The sequence below is a fragment of the Crocodylus porosus genome, unplaced genomic scaffold (genome assembly GCF_001723895.1).
Source record: "Crocodylus porosus isolate Cpor-Errol unplaced genomic scaffold, CroPor_comp1, whole genome shotgun sequence".
NCBI classification, from domain to species: Eukaryota; Metazoa; Chordata; order Crocodylia; family Crocodylidae; genus Crocodylus; species Crocodylus porosus.
Genome location: NW_017728950.1, coordinates 19273708 through 19295716, shown reverse-complemented (window position 1 = coordinate 19295716; position 22009 = coordinate 19273708). Strand labels below are relative to the sequence as shown.

Genomic DNA, 22009 nt, shown 5'->3' with positions numbered 1-22009 from the left:
AAATGCTGTCACTGTCCTAATGATGGTAATGAAAGAGTGATGCTCTAGCTGTGATGGTCCAGAAATTATGCCAAAATGTAATATACCTGATCCAATGCACCAAATGCCCTCATGGCAACTACATGGATGTAACTAAAATCAACTATGCACCAGAATGAACTCTCACAGGAAAAATACAAAGGATGGGCAGACACAAACACACACACATGCATCTGTGTACATGATAAGGAGCACATTTTTCAGCAAAAAACCACTCTCCCCTGACTTCACTACCCACATGCTCATTGGAAATCTACCTAACACTTATAAAAGGCAAATTCAGGAACAAAAATTCATAAGCTGCCTGTATACTAAGAACCAAAGACAAAACACTAATATTGGTTTTATAACACATTATGTTTTATCTGACTCCTGAGTTCTTTCCACACATGATGTGTGACAATGGCCCTCCTCCCTTTCGATAGGCCTTGATCTCCCAGTAATCAGCTTCTTTTCTTTTGCCAATTGTGTGTGTGCTATCTCTGGGAATTTTTCTCACTTTCCCCCACTGCTGTTTTTTACTATGCTGTGCCTGGATCCTTGTGATCAGAACTAAGGAAGAATGTCTTGCATTCAAAAGATTGTCTAACTTTACCCCAACAACCTATTTGATCTAATAAAAGTAGCACTCTAAGAAACCCTTGCCCCTAGTATTTATCCTGGAAGAGCCAGAAATCATGTATTCTTCAGACCTCTATAAAGGCTCAAAGTTTCCATGCTTTTCTTGAGACAAGACAATTTCCTCTCAATTAAAAATTGCAAAGATTGCAGAATCCTTGCCTCTGGCTGTGATTCTCAAGACTACCTAGAAATGAAGGATTTCATTGTCTATTATAAATTATAGGAATTTGCCATTAATAGAAATACTGCTACTGGGACAAATATGAAGGCAGAGGGATCATACTTGTAAGGGAGGAGGCAGAAGGTCTCTTACCGCTAAATAACAGACCCCTCAGGAACTGGGAATGGAATTGGATCTCACCATTCCTCTACTGTCAGAAAATTTCTATGAAGCCCACGTAATAAAATATGTTCTCTTCCTCATCTCCCCCTTAGGTGACCTGTATACAGGATGACACATTACTGATACCCATTGCTCCCTTAGCTCAAGTGATACGAATCCAGGCAGCTGATCTAAAGGTTCAAACCCTAGGAACATTTATATACATACCTTTTTGTTCCTCAGCATATCAGAGATCTGGCAGGATGAAGCAGACTTGATTAACTGAGTCTGACCCACATGCGAGCTGACACGCACTGCGCTGCATCGCGTACAGTTGTATAAGTAGCAAAATGCACATCAGCGCAAAGAAAATGGCAGCAATGCACTTTTGAACTAAAACAACTCCAATGTGTTTTAGTTCAAAAGTGTGCCGCTGCCATTTTCTTAGTGCTCATGCGCATTTTGCCACTTATACAACTGCACGCACCGCAGCACTGTGTGATTTTAAAACTGTCCAGCGCTGCACAGCAATCGTATACAAATGCCCTAGAAGTGTCAATCTGATGCTGCCTGCTGGAATTTATGGCTCTGTTGTTTGCTTTTTCAAAGTCTAGGCAATTTAATACCAATAAAACAAATAAAATAGAATAACTATTAAAAAAACAGAGACACTTCCAATGTAAGTACACAAACATTAAGAATTACCTGAAGTAAGGTTGCTAACTATTTTAATTCATTCCCTTGGCAGGGATACAAATGACATAAATACATACGGATTTTTTCCACACGTCTCCTGACTTCACCAGTGCGCAGGATGGATAGTGCTCGGGAAATGTAGCATGGTCATGTGGTTGATGTGTCTGTTGTTTGTAAGGCCTATGCTTTATTTTTTGCAGAATAAAAAGGTGTGTAGTGAATGAAGCAGGAAATTGCCAGAAAAGACAGGTCAGTCCTGGTTAAGGCAACTGTCATCCTGAAATATTAGATCCCATCCTCCCTTCAATTGTGATGCTGGCCAAATCATGTAAACCAAACTTTTCCAAGTGTATTCTCTCCTTTTCTATCAGCCCAACTTGAGACCTTGTAGTGTAATAAGCAGAACTGCTGAACATTTATGGCCACAGATGAAAATTGTTGGGGCTATGCTTTGAACAAATAAACTGATATAGAATGGTTGGTGATGTCAAGGCATGTACTTCTCCAACTGGGCAGCCAACATTAGTGTAAAATCTTGGCACAGATTTCTCTGCGTCTCTATTCCCAATTTATGGGGGTTCATGAGGATGAATTAATGGCACACCTGTATCATAACGCTGAGAAAAGCCCACCAGGAAATTAATAATTCTATGTGCAAAGCATGGTTTGAACAGTGCACCTGAGAGGCGTATATTGATAAGGCTAACATGGAATTTTGAATAGCTGCTCATTACAGGAGCCTTGTTCTTCCTGTGCAAGGAATGAGGCAGAAATCTGCTGAGTGCTTCAGCATTTTTTTAATGAAGGGTTTGCAAACGTAATTATCTGTCTATATGTGTTGGCTCTCTTCAGCTGACTGAGATAATGGAGGTTTCTCTTCTGTTTTCAAGACACAGGATTTAATTAATACAGCAAAAGTTTATTAATTATACTTCACATGCCACACACATGATTCTGGTCAAAGACTTGTCTGTAGGGGTATGCTTCCCCATGATGACATTCAGAGGCAGCTGCAGTATCTCAGGCATTCTTGTATTGCATCTGCTGGCAAATATTGGTCTTAGGGCATGGCTACACATGTGCTTTAATGTGCATTAGCCTATTTTAATGCACATTAAACCATTACTTAAAAACGTTTTTCTTAGTGTGCACATTAAGCATCACTTAAAGAGTGTGCTTTTTAATTAATGCATGTTAAGCCAGGCTAATGTGTGTTTTTGTAGTACCTCACAATGGAGGTACTAGATTTAATTGCGCATTAACTAATGTGCATTAATGCACATGTAGATGCGCCCTAAAGAGACCACTATGTTCTACAATTATGTTTTACTACAACAGAACAAGACAAGCAGGTTTTACAGCAAGATGCATGATAGGTAGGTGATCTATAATACAGATGGGAACTACAGTACAAAGGATAGTGACTTTGTACTGAACAGAAGACCTTTGTGGGACTAAAGGTGGAATTTGTTCATATTTTAAGGGCAGTCAGGTGCCTATTGGCCTGATCGTTCTCCATCCTACTTTGATGTGAGGACACCATCATCTACATTAGCTATTCCTGCCTTGGACCCGAGGGTGCTGGCAACAATATCCTGATTACTAAATGCAATGGCCCTTGGGGAGAAAATGGCACTGGGACCCTGCAAATGGCTTCCCCTGTCACACACGTGTACATGGACATAACTGCAACTTGACTGAGAGATTTTACAAAGGAATGCTTGTGCAGAGAAGGAAAAGGATATGAACCAGTCAGAGAACAGGATTTATCAATGTTCACTCAGATGGCAAAAGAAGAGATGCTATTCCCATTACATAGGTATCAGTGTCTCAGTTCAGATACTGAAAATTAAAATAAGGTACTCATCCGAGAAATTTCACCCAGCTGGAATGTTTAGCTAAGGATGCAGCTACCTCAATTTATCATCTTGGGAGCTAAGATAAAAAGTTATTGCAGTCTGGAGGATACTTATAATAATAACAGTAATCTATAACCTTCAAGCTATTCATCCTCATCCTTCTGAGTGGCTCACCTACCTCAGCTCCTGAACCACTGCCCTGTGACTTGCTTTGTGTTTGCCTTGTTTCCTCAAAATTTAAAGCGCTTCCCAGAAGAGATGTGTCTTATTAATAGTGTGTAAATTTATGATGCTTGTATAAGACCTACATTAATGGAGGCCAAAGCAAATGAACAAAAGTGGATGTCCACTTTAACATTGCCTCTGAATAACAGAGGGAAAGTAAGTATGGCCCACCTTATCCAAGTGCATAAAGTGTTAACCTTAGACCTCAGTTCATACAGGCTGTGGAAGCAAGTCAAGTCTGATACCCAAGGAAGTGAGCAGACCACCCAGCTTCTAGCCTACTTTCCTTGCTTTACTTCTTCCTCACATTGATTTTGCCCAGGCCTGGGGTAGGGCAAGGCCCTCAGTTGGGTACACCCAAGTAGCTACAGCTGCAGGCCTAAGAGCCTCCCATAGAGTGCACTCCCTCACAATGTTGTAAGCATGTAATATGTATTTCTATCTGTATGTTAGAAACCACATGAGAAACACACAGGCTGACTAAAAGATGCCCTGTAGCAATAATATACAATAGTATAATGACATGGCCATGCAACCAGGGTACAGAGGCAATAGTGATTTCCAGTTACTGCTGCACAACTGATGCAATTGCAATTGTGATTGTACAATTCCCAGTGGCAGTTATATTTCTGCCCTTTCCCCTCAAAGCTAGCAACCAGGTCAGCTGTCTCAATTGACCTGCTATAGTTATGCCACATTCCTCCCCGCCCCCCACCAGTATTTCTAGGCTTAGAGAGATCTGTTAGAGATCAAGGTCATTTCTAAGACAAGAAAAAAAACTGTGTTATTCTCTAAGAGGAAGAGCTTCTTTCTGTCCCTTCTCAAGTTATTTCAGATTTCCTAGAATCATCTCACAGTAGCTGGAGACAAAGAAGACCTGTTATATCATCCAATTCATTTCTGTGTCAGGGCACAGTAATATTTCCATTTTAATGTCTCCTTTCTAAAGATTATATCCCTCTTTCACAATTCCTCAGGAAATAGCCAGGCTTTTAGCAATTATAGTCAAGATTACCAAATGAAAAGGCTAGAGTACCTTATGTCTTAACAAGTCTTTTAATGCAAACCACACATCCTCTTTACCACCAGTAAACACCATATTTTCTGTTGCTTACCTGAGGTTCAGCCTTCATTTCATGAAATGGCTCTGGTGTGTCTCCATTTGATATCATTAGAGTAATTCCTGCTGAAGATATGACCTTTACTGCAGAATATCACTAAAGAGTATAGACATTCTCCAAGAGATGTTTCTCCCCAACACACTACTTGATACAGCTAAATCTAAGCTGCAACATACTTACATAATTCGACATAAATTAACTAGAACACTGCCAGAATCCTTCCCAAAGGTGTTATACATTCTATTCTTTGCCTCTGATATATAACAGTGTATACTTGAAATTTCCTAAATATTTACGCAGAAGTTCACACTACAGCAAGGATAGGGATGCTACTGAGGTCTGGTTACAAGGATACTTTAGCAGCATTGGAGGAGACAGTCACAGATGCCATGAAATCATTTGCTTCCCACTAAGAAATTCATTATTCTCTTATTCCCTTCATATCTCACATAGCCTACTGGCATAGCCTAGAGCCTCAAGTCAGCAAAGCATGCAAGTAAATCTGCTGGAACTGGGTCTAAGCCCATAATATTTTAGCTTCATGGGAATTCTGTACCTCTCTGCAGTGTTCTGTAAGTTCTCATTAATGAACATATGAACGTGTCTGCCTACTAGCATCACAAGGAGATAAATTAGTTACAGCAGTATCTTTTCTTAGAATTATATCACTCCAATTTCCTTCCTACTTTCCTCAATCTTAACTGCATGTTTGGAAGTGTTTACCTAATTTGGATGCTGTCTGTTATATGTTGGGATTCCCTCTTGAGGTGAGCGTAATCTTCACAAAAAGGAGACACCACACAGGGACTTTCTCTGACAATTTAATAAAATGAGCTCATAAAGACCTTAGTCTAAGAGATATTGTTCTTATACAGGTGACCTGCATCTATTCTGAAAATTGAGCCAGTGTCTCCCTATACAAAATATTTGTTTATTATTATTTATCTTTAGACATATAACTTAAGTGCCAGTGAGACGTCTTCCATAGACTATTGACTTTTTTCACAAGCTGATTCAATTTCAGAGCTTCTTCCTGAAGGGTTTTTAATCCTTCCTGTTATTTTGCCCCCCTTGGAAGGGTATTCATACTTTTAAAAGTTGGAGCTGATTATCATGGATTAACTGATTAATTATCTGATTAACTCTTGCCCTAGTTACCAGGATGGGTTAGAAGAACAGCTCTCTCCCTTCCACAAGGAACCCTATGGACTGATAACCTTGACTAACAATTTTTAATAATGTTAAATTACATCATCATCTCAAACAAAAGTCTATATTTTTCATTTACTGTTTAAAACACTCCTATATGTTGTTATTTTAATTATAAAAAAAAAATTGCCAGTCTTTTTTTTTTACTGGGCCTCCCATGAAAATAAAAACAAGGAGATGCCAATCAAGATCTCCTGATTTTTAAAGTTTCCAGAAAAATTAATATTTTTTGTACTCCTTCCTTAGATGAACAAATTCCCTATTAGCCAGCATTGAACTAGGAAGCATGAAAAGCAGAGATAAGCTATCACTTCTTTTTCCAGAAGAATGATGTAAGCAATACACTAGGTATATCTACATGCAATGTTTTACTGCACCATTGCCTAGTTTACTGCACAGTAAGCATGTGGTTCTCCACATGTGTACACTTACTAAGCAGGAAAAATTCCTAATCATGATTAAATTTAATACCTGCAGGAGCCTGGCCCGTTCCACCCTGGGAGTGGGCCAGAGGAGGCAGGTTGCCTGGGGCTAGCAGCAGTGGGCCACAGGCCACAGGGGAGCAAGATGAAATGAAGACCTTAGCCAGTGCCCACTTGGGCCTGGGCCTGCACACTTGACTTACTGTGTCCACCTGGCTTCAAGCAGTTGGTTGCACGTAGCCTTGGTCCAGATGGCCAGCAGTGGACGTCTTGCGGTCTCCTGTAAGCCTGATGGTAGATGTTTATCACCTGGGTGGCCTCCCCTCAGACTTGCCTGCCACAACTTTGAATGTTATTCTAGTAGGGGGGCAAACCACCCAGGGGTCCTCTTTCATGGGGAGTCCACGGGGTTCTATCTCCCCTACACCCCAACCTTGCGCCAACCTTTCAGCAGGTCACCAGATCTTGTTGACTGCACCCCAATGATGTTGTGTTTCTTGAGCTCGATGATCTTTGTAGCCTTATTACACCTTAAGCACTTCCTCCTGAGATAACTCATATCACTTAGCCATTTGGCTTCAGCAGAGCCTCTGTCTGCCATAAAGCAGTATCAGGCCAGGGACTCTAAATTTAACCATCAATCAAAGAAAAGGGAAAAAAAAGGTGCTGTAGAGCTGTTTTGCCTGTGCCGCCTCACCCTATCTCTCAGCCCCTCCAAGAGGGAGATAACAAAAAGGAGCCAAAACAAACCAGAAGTCAGGAAGGACCCATCCGGTTTCCTCTCCCCAGCCCTATTGCTAGGATAACAGGGCGTCATGTCCCCTTAGGATCTCACTGGGGCTGACCCGTTGTCTGGCCACGGTTGACCGCAGTCCCTTGTCCCGGGTCATTTCTCCCCTCACCCCGCTGAGCACGGTATGCGGTACTACCTTCCTCAGATGCTGTCAGAGGCATCCCACTACCAACATCCTGTGGTACCTTCTCAAGTGGCTGGCCATCTTCTATACTAGATGCCGGAGCCCAGCCGCCTGCTGTTCTGCTCCGCAGCCTCTTTTGCTGCTCATGGCTGTTCAGCTGGATAAAGGCGGGCCTCACAAGCTGCATGGTTTTCCTCCCTCGCTCCAGCTGTGCTGCGGACCCTGCTGCAGGTAAGTGTTTCTCTTTGATTATTTTTGTTTTTTCTTCTTTTGTACATGATCTCCATCCTAGGGGATCCTCATTTGTTGTTTGGGGATCTTCCAGCCACTCTCCCCCATGACACTTACCATGTGGTCCCTGGGCACCCACGCATGTCTGACCCCTGATCTAAGTTGGGCAGTGCATGGCTCCAGGTACAGTGCACCTTATCCCAGAAATGTTGCAAACTCTCACAAAAGGCTTCTGTCTCCTGGCTCTACAGACCCAGCATCTGGAATCAGGGAGAGGCTGGAGTCGGTTTGCCGGCTGCGTGCCCAAGTCGCCCGGCGGGGCCCAGGTCAACCCGGGCACGGGGGAGGAGAGGGAAGAGGAAGTGGCCAGACCCTCGCCTCGCGAGCGGCCCCCTGCCCGCTTCCCCCCCCTCCCCACAGCCCTCCAGGGGGGGCCCTGCCCACCGCGGGTGTGTTGGCACCCCCCCGCTCCCGGAGGTGGGTGGAGAGGGTGGTGGAGGGGCTCTGTTTGTTGAGCGAGGAGGAGAAGGGGGCTCTGTGTGTTGACAGGGTATAGGGCTCTGTGCTGAAGGGAGAGGGGGAGGAATGGGGGTGTGTGCTGTGAGGGGAATAAAGGTTTCTTTTTTGTATGGGTGCCTGCCATGGGAGTGGTGCTGGGGGTGGGCAGGGGCTAGGGGGTTTGTGGGCAGCAAGGCAGGAGAGCTAGAGTGGGGAGAACTGCAGGAGGTGATCTGCTAGAGCCTTCTCTATGTAGTGCCCTGGCCTCTGCTGGCAGGTGTGTAGCTCTTCTGGGTCCTTGTCAGGCAGGACCTGCTGCTGCCACCACAGGAGGTGCTCCCACTGTCAGGCTGCCTCCTTGCATCACATCTCCTCCACTCAGGCTTCATGGAATATCTCTCCCTGGGCCTCACAGATATTATACAGCATGAAAGCTGCAATGATGACCCAATGGAGGTTCTCTTTGGTGACCTCAAGATGAGCAGTGAGGGAGCACCAGAAGCTCTTGAGGTGGCCGAATGAGCACTAAATCAGGGTACAGATCTGGCCCAGGCACTAGTTAAAGTGGGCCTGGTGGGGATCCAGGTGACTGGTGTAGGGCATCATCAGCCAGGGGAGAAGCAGGTAGGTAGGGTCCCTGATGAATAGGGGAGGGATGGCCATGGTGCCCAGGTGCAGGTCCAGCACTTCCTGTGTGAAGTTCTTGCTTTCCATCAGTCCCGCCTGGCCAGAGCTGCAAAAGACATGGGCACTCACATGCATGAATGTGCTCTGGTGGTCCACCATGGCCTGCAGGGCCATGGAGTAGAATCTCCTGAGTAGGCGAAGTCTCTATGGGACAGGCAGGTGACCAGTATGTGGGTCCAGTCCAGGGCCCCAATAACACTGGGGGAATCCCACTGCATGGAACCCTGTCACCACTGCCCGGGAGTCATGGACATGGAGGACAGTGTCCGCCAGCATATCCTGGAGGGCACTGCACACCTCCAGAACAGCCTCCCTGGTGGTGGTCTTGCTTATGCCAAACAGGTGAATGACATACCAGAGACTGCAGCACCAGAGCTAGGCAGATGTCAGCAGGGAGGGCTGAGTACATGCTGGTGTCCTGGCACTCCAGGTGGGGCTGGAGATAGTACAGCAGGTCCCAGAAGGTGGACTGGTTCTTCCAGAAGCCATCTAACCATTGCTTATCATCCCAGATGTGCTGGACAAGGTGCTGCCACCAATGGTGGGTGGGGCAGCAGGCCAAGAGGCAGTGGCATTGGAGGCCCAGGGGGGTGATGGCAGCCCCAGCAGCAGCATCCTGGAGCCACTCAATGGCATCCCTAGTAGTGGTAGCCCTGGGAGCGTAAGCTGCGGCTGGGCAGGTGGTCGCTGGTCATGAGGGAACTGGGAGGAGCAAGACAGCCGTGGGCCAGGTGACAGTTATTCTGGCAGGCCAGTAGGTTGATCACAGTGGTCAGCAAGATCCCAGGAAGCTGTTTGTCACTGCCAGGGGCTGGGGCAGCCAAAGTGCAGGGAGGCACAAACAAAGCTGCCATGTGCTGCCTCTGCACTTGCCATGCTGCTCCTAACCAAAAGAAGAGGCTGCCCAGAGAGCAGAGAGTGGGGCTGGCTTTTAAAGAGGGCTGCCAGCCTGCTGGCAGCTGCAGCCAGAGCTTGGAGCTCCATCCCCTCACCCCCGGTGAGTGCATTGCAAGGCTGCAGGGATCTGGGAGCAAATTTTCTCCCTAATCTCTGCACATGTAGACACCTGCCCAAAGTCCCTTAGTGCACAGTATCTTACTGCTCAGTAAATCTAGGTTGGAGTCAACGCATGTGTAGAGGTGCCCACTGAGTATTAGAACACCCTCACTTAGAACAAAAACAGATTGAATTATGGTGTTTTGTATAAACCAGTGACATGGCCTTGGAGAGTCTTATGCTGTCATGATATGACAAGAAAAGTAACAAAGTCATTCAAGATGTAAAAAAGAAAAAAATGCAACAATCCTCTTCATTCATTCATATTTGGCATTTTGATATGACAGTGCTCTTGAACACAAAACTTGTTAAGTGGCAAAGGTTCAAAACAGAAGTGAAAGCTAAAAGTTGAGTGCAGCAAAGCAATGACCTAGCACAGGTGAACTTGGGTTCAGAAAAGCTTGTGTTCTCTCCATATATCTTACTTAGTTAGATAAAGGTGCATATCGATGAAGGTGCATATCTATAAAACCGCATATCTACCCTGCAGTTAGTGCAGTTAGAAGGTGACACTTACCTTGTCTCGAATTCCTTGTCTCATGACTTCTCTTTCAGCCTCCATCTTTGCATATTTTGCTTTCCTTTCCTCCTCTTCCTGCCTAAGGGCTTCCTGTCGTTCCTCTTCTTTCTTGGCAGCATCAGGATCTTTTTCTTCATCCCCACCCAGCATCTTCCCCATGTCTTTGGTTGCCCCTAAAAGCAATCACACATTAGTCAAAACTGATTGATGTTCAATAAACCAAATGCCAGCTTTCCTCCATTCCTGCTCTTTTGGTAACTAAAAGTGAATCCCATGTCCTCTGCATCTAGAAAGGTCTCTCCAGCAGAAAGAGAGGTAAGCCAAGTTCAGAGGCAGGTAAAGGAAAGCCCCTTGCAAAGGAAACAGCAAACTATACCAAACTATATGCTCTTGGTGAGCCCCTTATATCACCTCCTGTCATCCTGCAATTATAAGTCTGGTCCATTTAGTAAGGATTACCTGGCAGTTCACTGTGTGATCAACTGAGCCCATAGCTTACCTGGTGCACTAAGTACCGGAAGCTCCTTAGTCCAACAATACAAAAGCAGACCAAGGAAAACAAATTATTGTTATCATCACCCCTACTGACTAGTATTACATGCCTTCAGAGCTTAGTTGTGGTTGGCTGGACATAACTGTAGGACCTAGGGGGCTCTACAGAGCCAGGTCTCCTCAGGAGTGGCAGTCGATACAAGATCAATAGGGTTAACCCAGTGCATTGGCCCCTGCATTAGGGCCAGGGTCCTGTGTCATCCCCACACATCTTTCAGTCTCCTGCTGCCAGCCCCTGTGCTCTCTGGAGCTAGCTCTCCGCTATTGTGCACAGCCCTTGCACAGCCATGCAAGTGGGGAGGCTTCTTGCATGCCCCTCTGCCCCTGCATGGCCACGCACGGGCCGCTCACCATCTGGGCCAGAGGCACGTCTAACATCAAAGCTGCTGGTGATCCATCAGAGCTGTTGCATGGACATTTACTATGATGCTTCCATCTCATCCCAAGTTAGAATGGTTCTCAGCTCTAACCCAGTGATATATGCAGAGATACATACCAATGCCATAAAGGTTAATGACTAAGCCCTGCTGCATGCTGCTCTGGGCATATTCTAGGTACTCCCACATGCTGATTAATCTACATCACCCCAGCCCATGCAGGCTAGGCCTGCAGCCACTTCAAGGCTTATGCTCCCCCTCCCCATGACAGTGATCAGAGGGTGAGTGGGGAAAAGGCAGGGCAGCTCTAATCAGCAGAGATGGAGAGGCACACTAATAGCACAAGTCACTTTGTCCCAAGAGAGCAGGAAGCAGATTGTGATATTCTGGATCCTTCATTTGCTCCATGGTGTCTTTAACTGACTGGAATGTGAAGTGCCAATTCAGCCTGGTATCACCCTATCTAAGGAAAGAATGATAAAAATACATATGCAGACACCAATCAGTCCTGGGTACCTTGCCCTCTAATGCTCAGTGAAGAAAGGAGACCATCCTTTGTGATCATTAATCTGTTGTCAATCTTTTGACTATAGAAATGCAGAGAACCTATCCCTAGACAGAAAAAATCATCAGTCTACAGAGCATTTTGCTATCAGTTTGCCATCAGCAGTTCTGAAATGAAGGGCAAAGTAGGCTGTATCATCAAGGCTTTCACTCTGCATCATAATGTAGGTTCTTCGAGTCACCAAAATGCCTTCAGCAAGCATGAAAATATTTTTGAGAACTGGGAATCATTTTTTTAAATTTTTGCCTGAATGTTTCTTCTCTGCCTATTCTGGATTTTTTGGGGCTTGGTCTTTTTACGGCATGCTAAATAACAGTATGCTGAAAGTTCTTCTAAATCTCATTAAAAGAGTACTAAAAACTATTCAGTTTTCAGTCAGATGAGATGTGATAACTTCATGTGGGGACTAACTGTATGAATAGTGTTCCCTCTAAGCTATGTGGAGTGCATGGCCACACAAACACACTCATGCTGCACAGCCAGGCACCCCTGCATGGCCATGCACACCATGCAGCTTAGAGGGAATGCTGTGTACAAGGTAAAAATACTGATGAACAAGCAGTTTTTATCAGCTCCCATTGTTGTCTCTAGATGCATCTTTGCAGCATTCATTTAATCTGCACATAGCTAACCACTAACTTCTCGTTCCTTTTAGTCTCATCAAGAGCCTGCTGAAGTCAATGGAAGGATTCCTATGGATTTGGGATCAAAATGCCATATATATATACACACACACACACACTATATGCTAGGGAGCATTGCTATGTTAACATGCTCAACCCACTTGCTTCTGCTCAGTTCAAACGCTGAGAAAATGGCACGTGGCCACCCTTTGGGTGGCACTGGGTGTGTGGAAGTAAGCATGCCAGAGGCTAAGAATGGCATTGGATGCACCCTAGGTATGTGACCAGCAATGCCATTTGCCATTTTTTCCAGACATTATTGCATGTGAGCCAGGGGAGAGAGTAGGATGTATTGTCACAAGTGGTACCCCTTGCACATCTGGGTTCAGCAGAGGCCTTCCCCAGCATACAGTGTTTGAATTCAAATTATTTTGATACTGTACAGTTTCTTCCCTAAGGATCTACAATATTTTACACAAATGCTTCTAAGTTATCAATTTATTCTACTGAAATTAAGTCCCACTGAGAACACACATTTTACTTTCTGTCCTACTAATGTTAATATAGTTGTTTTTACGTTGTGTTCTCTCCTGAGTAGAAGGAAAGAGGGTACAAGGAACTGCTCCCTTTCTCTGTACAGAATAGTGGCACTAGGGCACTCAGACCAGTAGGCAGGTGTGAGGAAAGAAAGAAGGAGGAAAAGTTGTTTGAATCTGTTTATTTGACAAATCTGAGTGTTACCATCTTCCACCACAATCAAGCTACATGATGTGACACTGTGACAGATGACTAGGAGAGAGAGGTGGTTAATTGTTTATAGGAGTCTTGCCTGTGATTAAACTTCACAGTACTATGTCCTATTTCATTAGATTTAAAGCTTCTACTATAGCCATTTACAAGTCGTGGCGTTTCATGATGGGTTCTCTGTTATGTTCAAGTGCTTCTGGATATAGCAGTGTGAAAGGGATATCAAAGAGTCGGCTGTAGTTCCCAGAATTTCAGGCTGGTTTTGCACAAGTCCCAAATGCCCGGAAGAAGTTTAGATCAGACCACAAGCTGCTTAAATTCTATCAACTGGTACAACTAACCTCCAACAGAGGTGTATCAAACATATGACGCATGGGCTGTATCTGGACCATGGAGCTGTTTTACCTGGCTTCCAGGGCTCCCAGAGGGACCAGACATTTGGGGTGGGGTGAGTGAAGGTGAGGCCTGCTGCCAAATTTCCAACTATTCTGTATTCAGTATCACTTCAACCCAAGTATAGGTTTCTGAGCACCTTGGAAGATGCCAGGCAGTCAAAGAATGTAGAAATTGGTTTGAAATGTTAATGGAATGATATGCAAAAGAAAGGAATATTATCTTGCTGTGTGCATCCATGTGTTAGCCTGTGACTGCTGGTTCAAAGATGAACAACTTTAGATATGTATCCTCACATACTCCCCCTTCTCAGTTGGACTTACCACCCAGCTGATAAGAAATAAAGGCTATTTTGGTTCCTGTTTGGTTTATTTTTCTCACTGGCGAACCTGAACCAGTAAAACCAGAAAAAAGTGATCCTAAATGTTGCAACAAGCAGATCCATTGAAGTCAATATGGGTCTTACGCTTAAAGTTGAGCACCTGCTGAAGTAACTCACTGATTTAGGGTTCACATTTACTTAAAAAAATAATTGCATTACCATGCTTGGGTACATGCTGGGGGATTGGAGGAAACTGTGGGTTTAAAGAAAGGATTTGCAGGATTAAAGAGTATCAAAAACTACTGGAAATAATTGTGTAAGCAAGAAGATACAGGAAACTTCCATAAAATATAGATGACCTAGGGCCTCTTCAAATGAGAGTGGTTAGGTCTTGTTTACAGAGCTAAAAGGTAGATAAAGGTCACATCAGAGGACAAAACAAGCTAGAGGGTTTGTTTTTCCCCCCCTACATTTAAAATAGATTAACGGAACTACCTGTTTTCAGTTGCAGATGCCAGTATTTTTGTGCAGTTGGAGATTTTGCATAGATACTGCATGCACAGGAAAACCTTAAGGGTACAACTTGGGTGCCCATGCTACAAAAATGACCTGAGTTCACAAAGTAAGCATTTATGGCCTACTCTCAAAATATCTTACCAGTTGGAAATATAAAACTTAAGAACCATGAACATTTTAAACAATTTACCTCACTTTTCATTTTGAGGAACCAAAAAACTAGTGTATGATCATTCTATTTGTAGCTTAGTCCTATTTAGAGCTAACAGAAGGGACAACCTGATGTCACAGAGTTTTGAAAACACAGCATGATTTTGATTCAGTCATCTGAACACCTGACGTTAATCACAGAGTGCTTTGTGGGAGAAAGAGATAGAAAAGCCAAAGGGTCAACTCTCTTTGCAATATAGCTTCAAAAGTGTCCTGCTTCTACACTGAACTTGCCTGATTTCACATCTAAGCAAGCATTTTACATACTACTGAAAAGAGTATTTTCTTCAAGGCTCCAATGTTAAGCTTTCATCTACAACATACAGCGTCTTTCTCCATTTCGTTTACTGTCTTCCCATTAAATATCACAGTACCTTTAAAAAATATCCATTTTGTACCAAAAAGCTGAACCTGCTCAAAAAGACTGCAGCAATAATTATAGAATTGTTTATTTTCCTCCTCTGAGAAAAAAAAAATCTTCATTCACCATTTGCTCATTTGGAAGGAAAACCAGGGATGTATTTATTTTGAGACTTCAATGCACAAAAGGCTTTCTTATGCAGATGCCATTAAAGAGGAAAAATATAAAGAGGATTCGGTTATGTTTTCTTATCAGTATACTTTTATTCATAGCTTTTGTATCTTGCCAAGTCATGCGTATGTTACATGAATGCCTCCAAGTAATCCTTTCTGAGTGTAGCAACATTCCTTTTGTTTGCTGCCTTGCCAAAGGGACACTTAGGTAGATAGAACCACTTTCAGCCATCTGCCAAATACACAGTACATGCATTTCCATCCTCTCAAATTTTCAGGGCTAAATAGAAACCAAAACCCCAAACCAGTTCACTTTTCTCATCTGAAATCAAGGGGCTTCTAGTATAAGATCTGAACAATAGCACAGAACTAATAACCTGTCTTCTGACATAGCCAGCATCTCAATAAGCAACAGATCTACATCTAGACTTAGACTAAGATAAAATTTTCACTTTGTATTTAAGTATTTGTTTAAAGAAGAAGACAAAAAGCATGATACTTCTCTGATGCAAACTGTTAAACAGAAGAAAATGACAGGTGATTGGCTCTCTCTTCATTCAAACGCTGATTTCCACTCAGTGCATTCATCCTGACAGTGATGGACTTCATATCATCATAAAAGAAATGCAAAACTCTAGAACTCTTTGTTCAGAGATGATACCTTTTACTAGACCAACTAAAACTCACAAAAAATTATATTGTGATTTCCTAGTTGGTCTAATAAAAGGTATCATCTTTGAACCAAAAGTGCTAGAGTTTTACGCTTCTTTTTGTCTCAGACCAACACGGCTACCAAATATATCCCTGATATCATTATAAAACACTCCCTCAGCCTCTACCACATAAGACAAACCCCCAAATGCATTGTCTCCTCTGCAGCATGACACAATACTATTATTAGTAGTAAAAATTAGAATGTTTTTTAAAAAATATGATTCAAAATCTCACACCAGAAAAAACTATAAGCATGTCTCTGCTAGGTCAGCAGCATGGGGATATTTAGCCAACAAGCCTGACACCAAGTGATATGTTGCAGGAAGCAATCCTAAAATGACCTGTGCAGGACAGGCTAGATAATGTAGAGATCTCTTCATTCTAATTCCTATAAGCCCTTATGTTGGGGGCCAGATTTTATCTGTAAATCCAATTACATTTCCTTTGAGTAGGTCAGACAAGAATGACTTACTCCTTGACCAATGCTTATGATCTAGGGAGAGTGGAAGGAAACACCACAGGGAGACACAATATGCCTGGTTTGCATGCATCTCACCCCAAAACAGGTGTAACATAGCTTCCTTTCTTCAGTGTTGGCCTGGCACTGCACAAAGATATCGCCATGACAACCAATCAGGTTGAAGCATATGTGAAGCAAGCATGCCATGCTTCATGGCAGCACTCTAGCATGCTCTCTTAAGGAGGTAGACTTGCCCCCTCAGTTGGATTTCAGTGGAATAATTCATAGAATCATAGAAAATTAGGGTTGGAAAGGACCTGAGAAGGTCATCTAATCCACCCCTTGCTCAAAGCAGGACCATCCCCAACTAGATCACCCCACCCAAGGGTGGATCTTAAAAACCTCCAGGGCCGGAAAGTGCACAACTTCTCTGAGTAACCTGGTCTAGTGCTTTAATGCCCTCCCAGTGAGAAGGTTTCCCCTCATATCTAACCTAAGCATCTCTTGCAGCAATTTGAGACCATTGCGCCTTGTTCTGTCATCTGCCACCACCAAGAACAGTGGTGGTGTAGCTCCATCCTCTTTTGAACCACCCTTCACGTAGTTGAAGGCTGCAATTAAATCCCCACTCAGTCTTCTCTTCTGTGGACTAAATAAGCCCAGTTCCCTCAGACCCTACTCATAAGCCATGCTCCCCAGCCCCTAATCATTTTCATTGCCCTCTGCTGGACTCTGCAAATTCATCCACATCCTTTCTGCAGTGGGGTCCCCAGAATTGGACGCAGTACACTTGGGTCTGTCTTTATGCAAATTCTTTTTGTGCAGATTTGCTTATATGCGACAACCTTATTTATGCCAGAAATTAGCTTCGTGCGAGAAAAATCCAAAGTCGACCGGCAATGAGCTCCCTGCAGGCTGGCAGAGTTCCAGCCTGCAGGGAGCTGGGAGGAAGCATATGGAAGGTAATAAGACTAGGGGCACCAAGTGCTCATACAGTACATGCACATGGCCCCAAGTAGCCTTGAGGGCAGCTCCAGCAGGTAAGTGGGAGGGAAGAGGGGAATTGAGGACCTTGTAGGGAGGGAGCTGGGCAGGACTAGGGCTGCTGTCTATCCAGGGGGTGCTTGGGGCATGGGGACCCAGTGTGTAGCTGCAGGGCCCCAGCAGGGAGCAGGACAGAGACTCCGGTGGCTCGTCAGGGGAGGAGGAGAGCCGGCTGGTGATGCATCCCCTGCACATGCTGCTGCTTGCAGCACGGAGCTCATAGCCTCTCCATGCAACAGTTACCGTATTGTGTGATTACTGTTTGAATTTGTCATGGTTTGTGGGGGGCAGTAGAGTAAGGCTGGTACATATCCCTATTAATGACATGTAATAATGGATTTGCTTTTTGCAAATTTACTTCATGCAAGTTTTTTTGGGACGCAAACCTTGTATAAAGAGAGACCTTTGCGTACTCCACATATGGTCTCATCAGTGCTCAGTAGAAGGGAATAATCACTTCTCTCCATCTGCTGGAAGCACTCCTGGTAATGTAGCCCAGTATGCTGTTAGTCTTCTTCACAAGAAGGGCACGGTGCTGGCTGGGTTAAATCATGGGACCAGCTCACTAACATGCCTGATCATGGCAGGAGCCACCATTTTCACGCTCAGAATGTGTCCCCCCACCGCACCCTGATTGGGTTAGGGGCAGGTTTAATTGCAGCAGCAGAGGCCTTGCTGCCAAGGCCTCTGATTGCTACTTCAAAGCCCACAGTGCCCTCCCTTCCCCTGCCTCCCTGAAACAGGCAGGAACATCAGTAGCAGTTGTCTGCCCCATGTCTTTTTTTTTTTCTGACTGACAAAAAAGAAATTCCTATTTCAAAAATGTGGCTCTGCTCTGTTGGGCTCCCAGCCAATCAGCAATGAGTTTGAGGCTGAGCTCAGTGTTACGCAATCAGCAGTGATGCCAATGAGCTCAGCACTAAGCATGATGGCAATGAGCTCATCCCCTCTCCTACCCGGTGCCAAGGTCATTTGCCAAGGTAGCCCCAGGAACCCCCAACCCCCCAGTTTTCCTGCCAGACGAGCAAACAGTCTCTCCCCTACCCATCCTCAAGTTCTCTTCTTCCCCTGTCCCTTTTTGTGACCCCTTCTAATTCTTTCTGCTTGTTTCCCATGCTCAGGTACAGACACCAGAGGTAATTAGCTGATTGCCCTTCTTTCTCAGGAAGACTGAGGAGTCCTCCCCTGTTGCCTCCTCCTGCTTGTGCTAAGTATTGGCATAACTGAGAGGGAGCAACTGGAGCAGCAGTCCTAAGCACTGCCTTTGCCAAGGAGGTGGTGGATGGGGATAGGAGAATAATTTCTGTTGCCACAAGCTGGTGACTGGCTGTGCTGCCACCAAGAAGAGTACAGAAGCCAGTGCTACCCTGTGTGCCAAAGCTGCCCAGAAAATGAACCTGCCTTCCTAACGGTCTCTTCTGCAAAGTACTGTTAGACTGACATTTCAGCTCTTTCATTTGGGTGCATTCTGAGTGAAATTATTCATTCAAACCTCCCCTCCAAAATTGGGAGGGAATCAGAATTTCCTGGAGATGCCCAGGCTTGTGCTCTGACACACGCCATGTTTTTGCCAAATGGATTTGGCACACAGCTGGTACTTGCAGGAGGCTGCTCTTGGCTGATTTTAGGGACTGCAGTGCAACATAAGGGAGGAGGTGGTACCTTAGGTACACAAAAAATATTACATACAAAACATTGAGATAAAGACATAAGCAAAGCAAGAGATTGCATTTATATGTGAACTTTTAGCTCCACTTTTTCTGTGTCCCAGATACAGCAAGTGAACAACTTTATTAGCAAAGTTAACAAAGCTGACATGACTGCGAAACCAGCTGTTCTGCATTAAGCCATAAGCATAACTTCTATACAATCAGGAAACAGCAGGATGATAGTTTGGTGGTTAAAGCTCTAATTTCAGATCTGGAAGGCCCACTTCAACATCTACTTCCACTATAAATTCTAAGTGATGTGCAAAGTTCACAAAGGAATCCTGGTGCCTCAGTCCCTTCTCTGTAAAAGAGAGTGAACAATATTGGCTTGATAACTACTGCCCTACCTCATGGAGGTGTTGAGAGAAGTAATGCATTACATATTGTGACGTGCTCAAATATTCTGTTGAAAAAGACTGTTTTAAGTACCCAACAGAGACATCCACATTGAGATGAAATGGTCCCATGCTCATGGCTTTATTGAAAGGCATATGAAAAGAATACCACAAATCAAATTAAAACTATGAGGTGAAATTTACTTTCACCTTATAGATGAGCTACTTGGGCCTGATGGAAGGAAATTTATCACTTTTTGTAAATAAATAGAAATTCTCAGCTTTTTTTCAGTCAATTCCAAGGTATCCAGAAGTTGCTTTAATGATTTAGGTGTATTATTAGACACAGAAGATCAACACTTAGAACTGAGATGAGGTTAAAGCCTTAAATCAGCCTAACACAGAACTTCCAGATGTCTTTCAGATGAGGTGGTAACCTCACCTCTTTGTACTGAGGACCAAAAGCTAAAGATCAATCCTCCATTGTATGTTTAAGCTGGAGGAAGGAGGCCTGAATTACTGACGGGCTAACTAAAGCTGTGAGCCATGCATGCAGCTCATCTATTATTACTTCCTGTTCCTTCCCTGCTTATACTTTCTTATTTCTTGACTCATCTTGACCTTTAAGATAACAAGAAATTTAAGACAGCAACCATTTGCTGTATGTCTATACAATATCTAGCACAATAGAGCCAAAATGGAGACAAGAATCTGGATTCTACCATAATGTAAACAATAAATACATAGTAGCATCCGCAAATGGTTCAAGTGTGGAGGCATAGGATCTAGCACTAAATCTGTAACAGAACACTGCACTTGTGAAATATAGTGCATTTTAGTTTAGGTTGTATCACATCTACTTTGGGTAGAGAGGATCTTAAAAATCTTTAAAAATTTAGCCCCATTTTGCAACTCTGTTTAGAAGTTCATGCCTACTATACCTCATCTTCAACGATACTTCCAGATGTTCTAAGTTACTGCTGATAAATAAGTTGTACAGATTAATGTTATGGTTCCATAGGGAAGTAGAATGGTGCAGTGGACTGGGTACTGGGTTAGAAGTCAAGAAAATAGACAAATATCCCCAGTCCTGTAACCAATGCACTGGGTCAGCTAGGATAAATCTCTTTCTCCATTTCCCATCTAAAATGGTGATCCTGAAATTGACTTTCTTTTGTGAAGTGCTTTGAGACTGCTGGATAACAAATGCAGAGAGTAAGTTTTTAGTTCTTTACTCATTTTGGAGTAGCATATACTGGCCTTAAGACAGGGCAAGAGCAGCAAAAGTTAAAACCTGCAAATCTAAAGTTCCATGGAAACCACCAGAGTGCATCAGAACATTTGGAATCTTGTTAAGAGCCCTGGGATGTAAGGAGCAGTACAACCTCCAGTAGCAGAAAAGTATGTAGGACAGTACAACCAAATCTGGGAAGATATATAAGAATGTCATAATTAACTTCATTAATCAGCAAATTGCAAGGTACATAGCACTAAATGTGGCTGATCATGTGTGGGCAATGATACAGGTGCTTGATGTAAGTGCTTCTAATGTTTAAAAAGAAAAGAACAGAAATATACTTTGGATTGGTGTTTAATCCCACACTAAAGTTGCTGTTGGCAAGTCTGATCATGTGGCTCAGTGATTTTCAGACTTCCTAATCAAAGAACACTTCCATATCACTTCTTCTGCCATGGAGCCCCTACCCCTGTCCTGAAGACTGATGCAGAGTCAGGAAACCTGATCCAGCTCAGCAATAGCATGACACCACATCCTGCCCCATTCTGCCATTTCCCCCAGTCTCTTTGTGATATTTGTTGATATTTTAAAACCCAGACATATGGTAAACTGTCACAGATCATCACAGTTTAAAAATCATTGACCTGCCTGATAGTATGAATAAAGCTACATTAAGTTTACATAGGGTTACCATATGTCTGGGTTTTCCTGAATATGTCCTCTTTTTGAATTCTCCTATCTCTGTCCACATGTTTTTTAAAATATCAGCAAATGTCCAGGATTTTGCTCTGCCTTTGCACAGCATTGAAGTTTTTCCCTGGCACTCCCCAGCCTTCCCCAGCAAGGAGCTGCCTGGGGTGGGGGAAATGGGAGAAGGCAATTGCAGACAGGGGCATCATGAGTGTCTGTGCACACACCCTGGCAGCTGCAGGCAGGTAAGTCTGTGGGAGATGATAGTTGGAGAGCCAGGGCTTGGGGACTGTTGTTTGTGTATGTATATGTGGTGTGGCAGGGCAGGGAGGTGGGGGAAGTGCCTCCCCCTCCAGCGGGGGAAGGGGGTGTGAAGGGGTGGGGTCTTCTGGGGCAGCAAGGATCTGTGTGGGCAGCAGGGCTGGGAGGGGCAGGGGGCTACAGGTGCAGGTCAGGAATAAGGGGCACCAGCAGGGCTGGCGGGGGGCAGGGTTGTGGCTTGGGAGTGAGGAGCATCAGGAGGTGGGGAACTGTGGGTCAAGAATGCAGGTAACATGC

The 22009-nt window shown here is 44.1% G+C and overlaps 1 protein-coding gene across 1 annotated transcript in view; it reads right to left on the bottom strand.

The window, feature by feature from the left end:
• The window catches only part of CPLX1 (complexin 1), a 258708-nt gene that overhangs the window by 85565 nt on the left and 151134 nt on the right, over positions 1 to 22009 (bottom strand). Inside the window, exon 2 of the mRNA XM_019555142.1 lies at positions 10421 to 10596. Coding sequence (XP_019410687.1) covers positions 10421 to 10596 — 176 coding nt within the window. The remainder of the gene's footprint in view (positions 1 to 10420; positions 10597 to 22009) is intronic.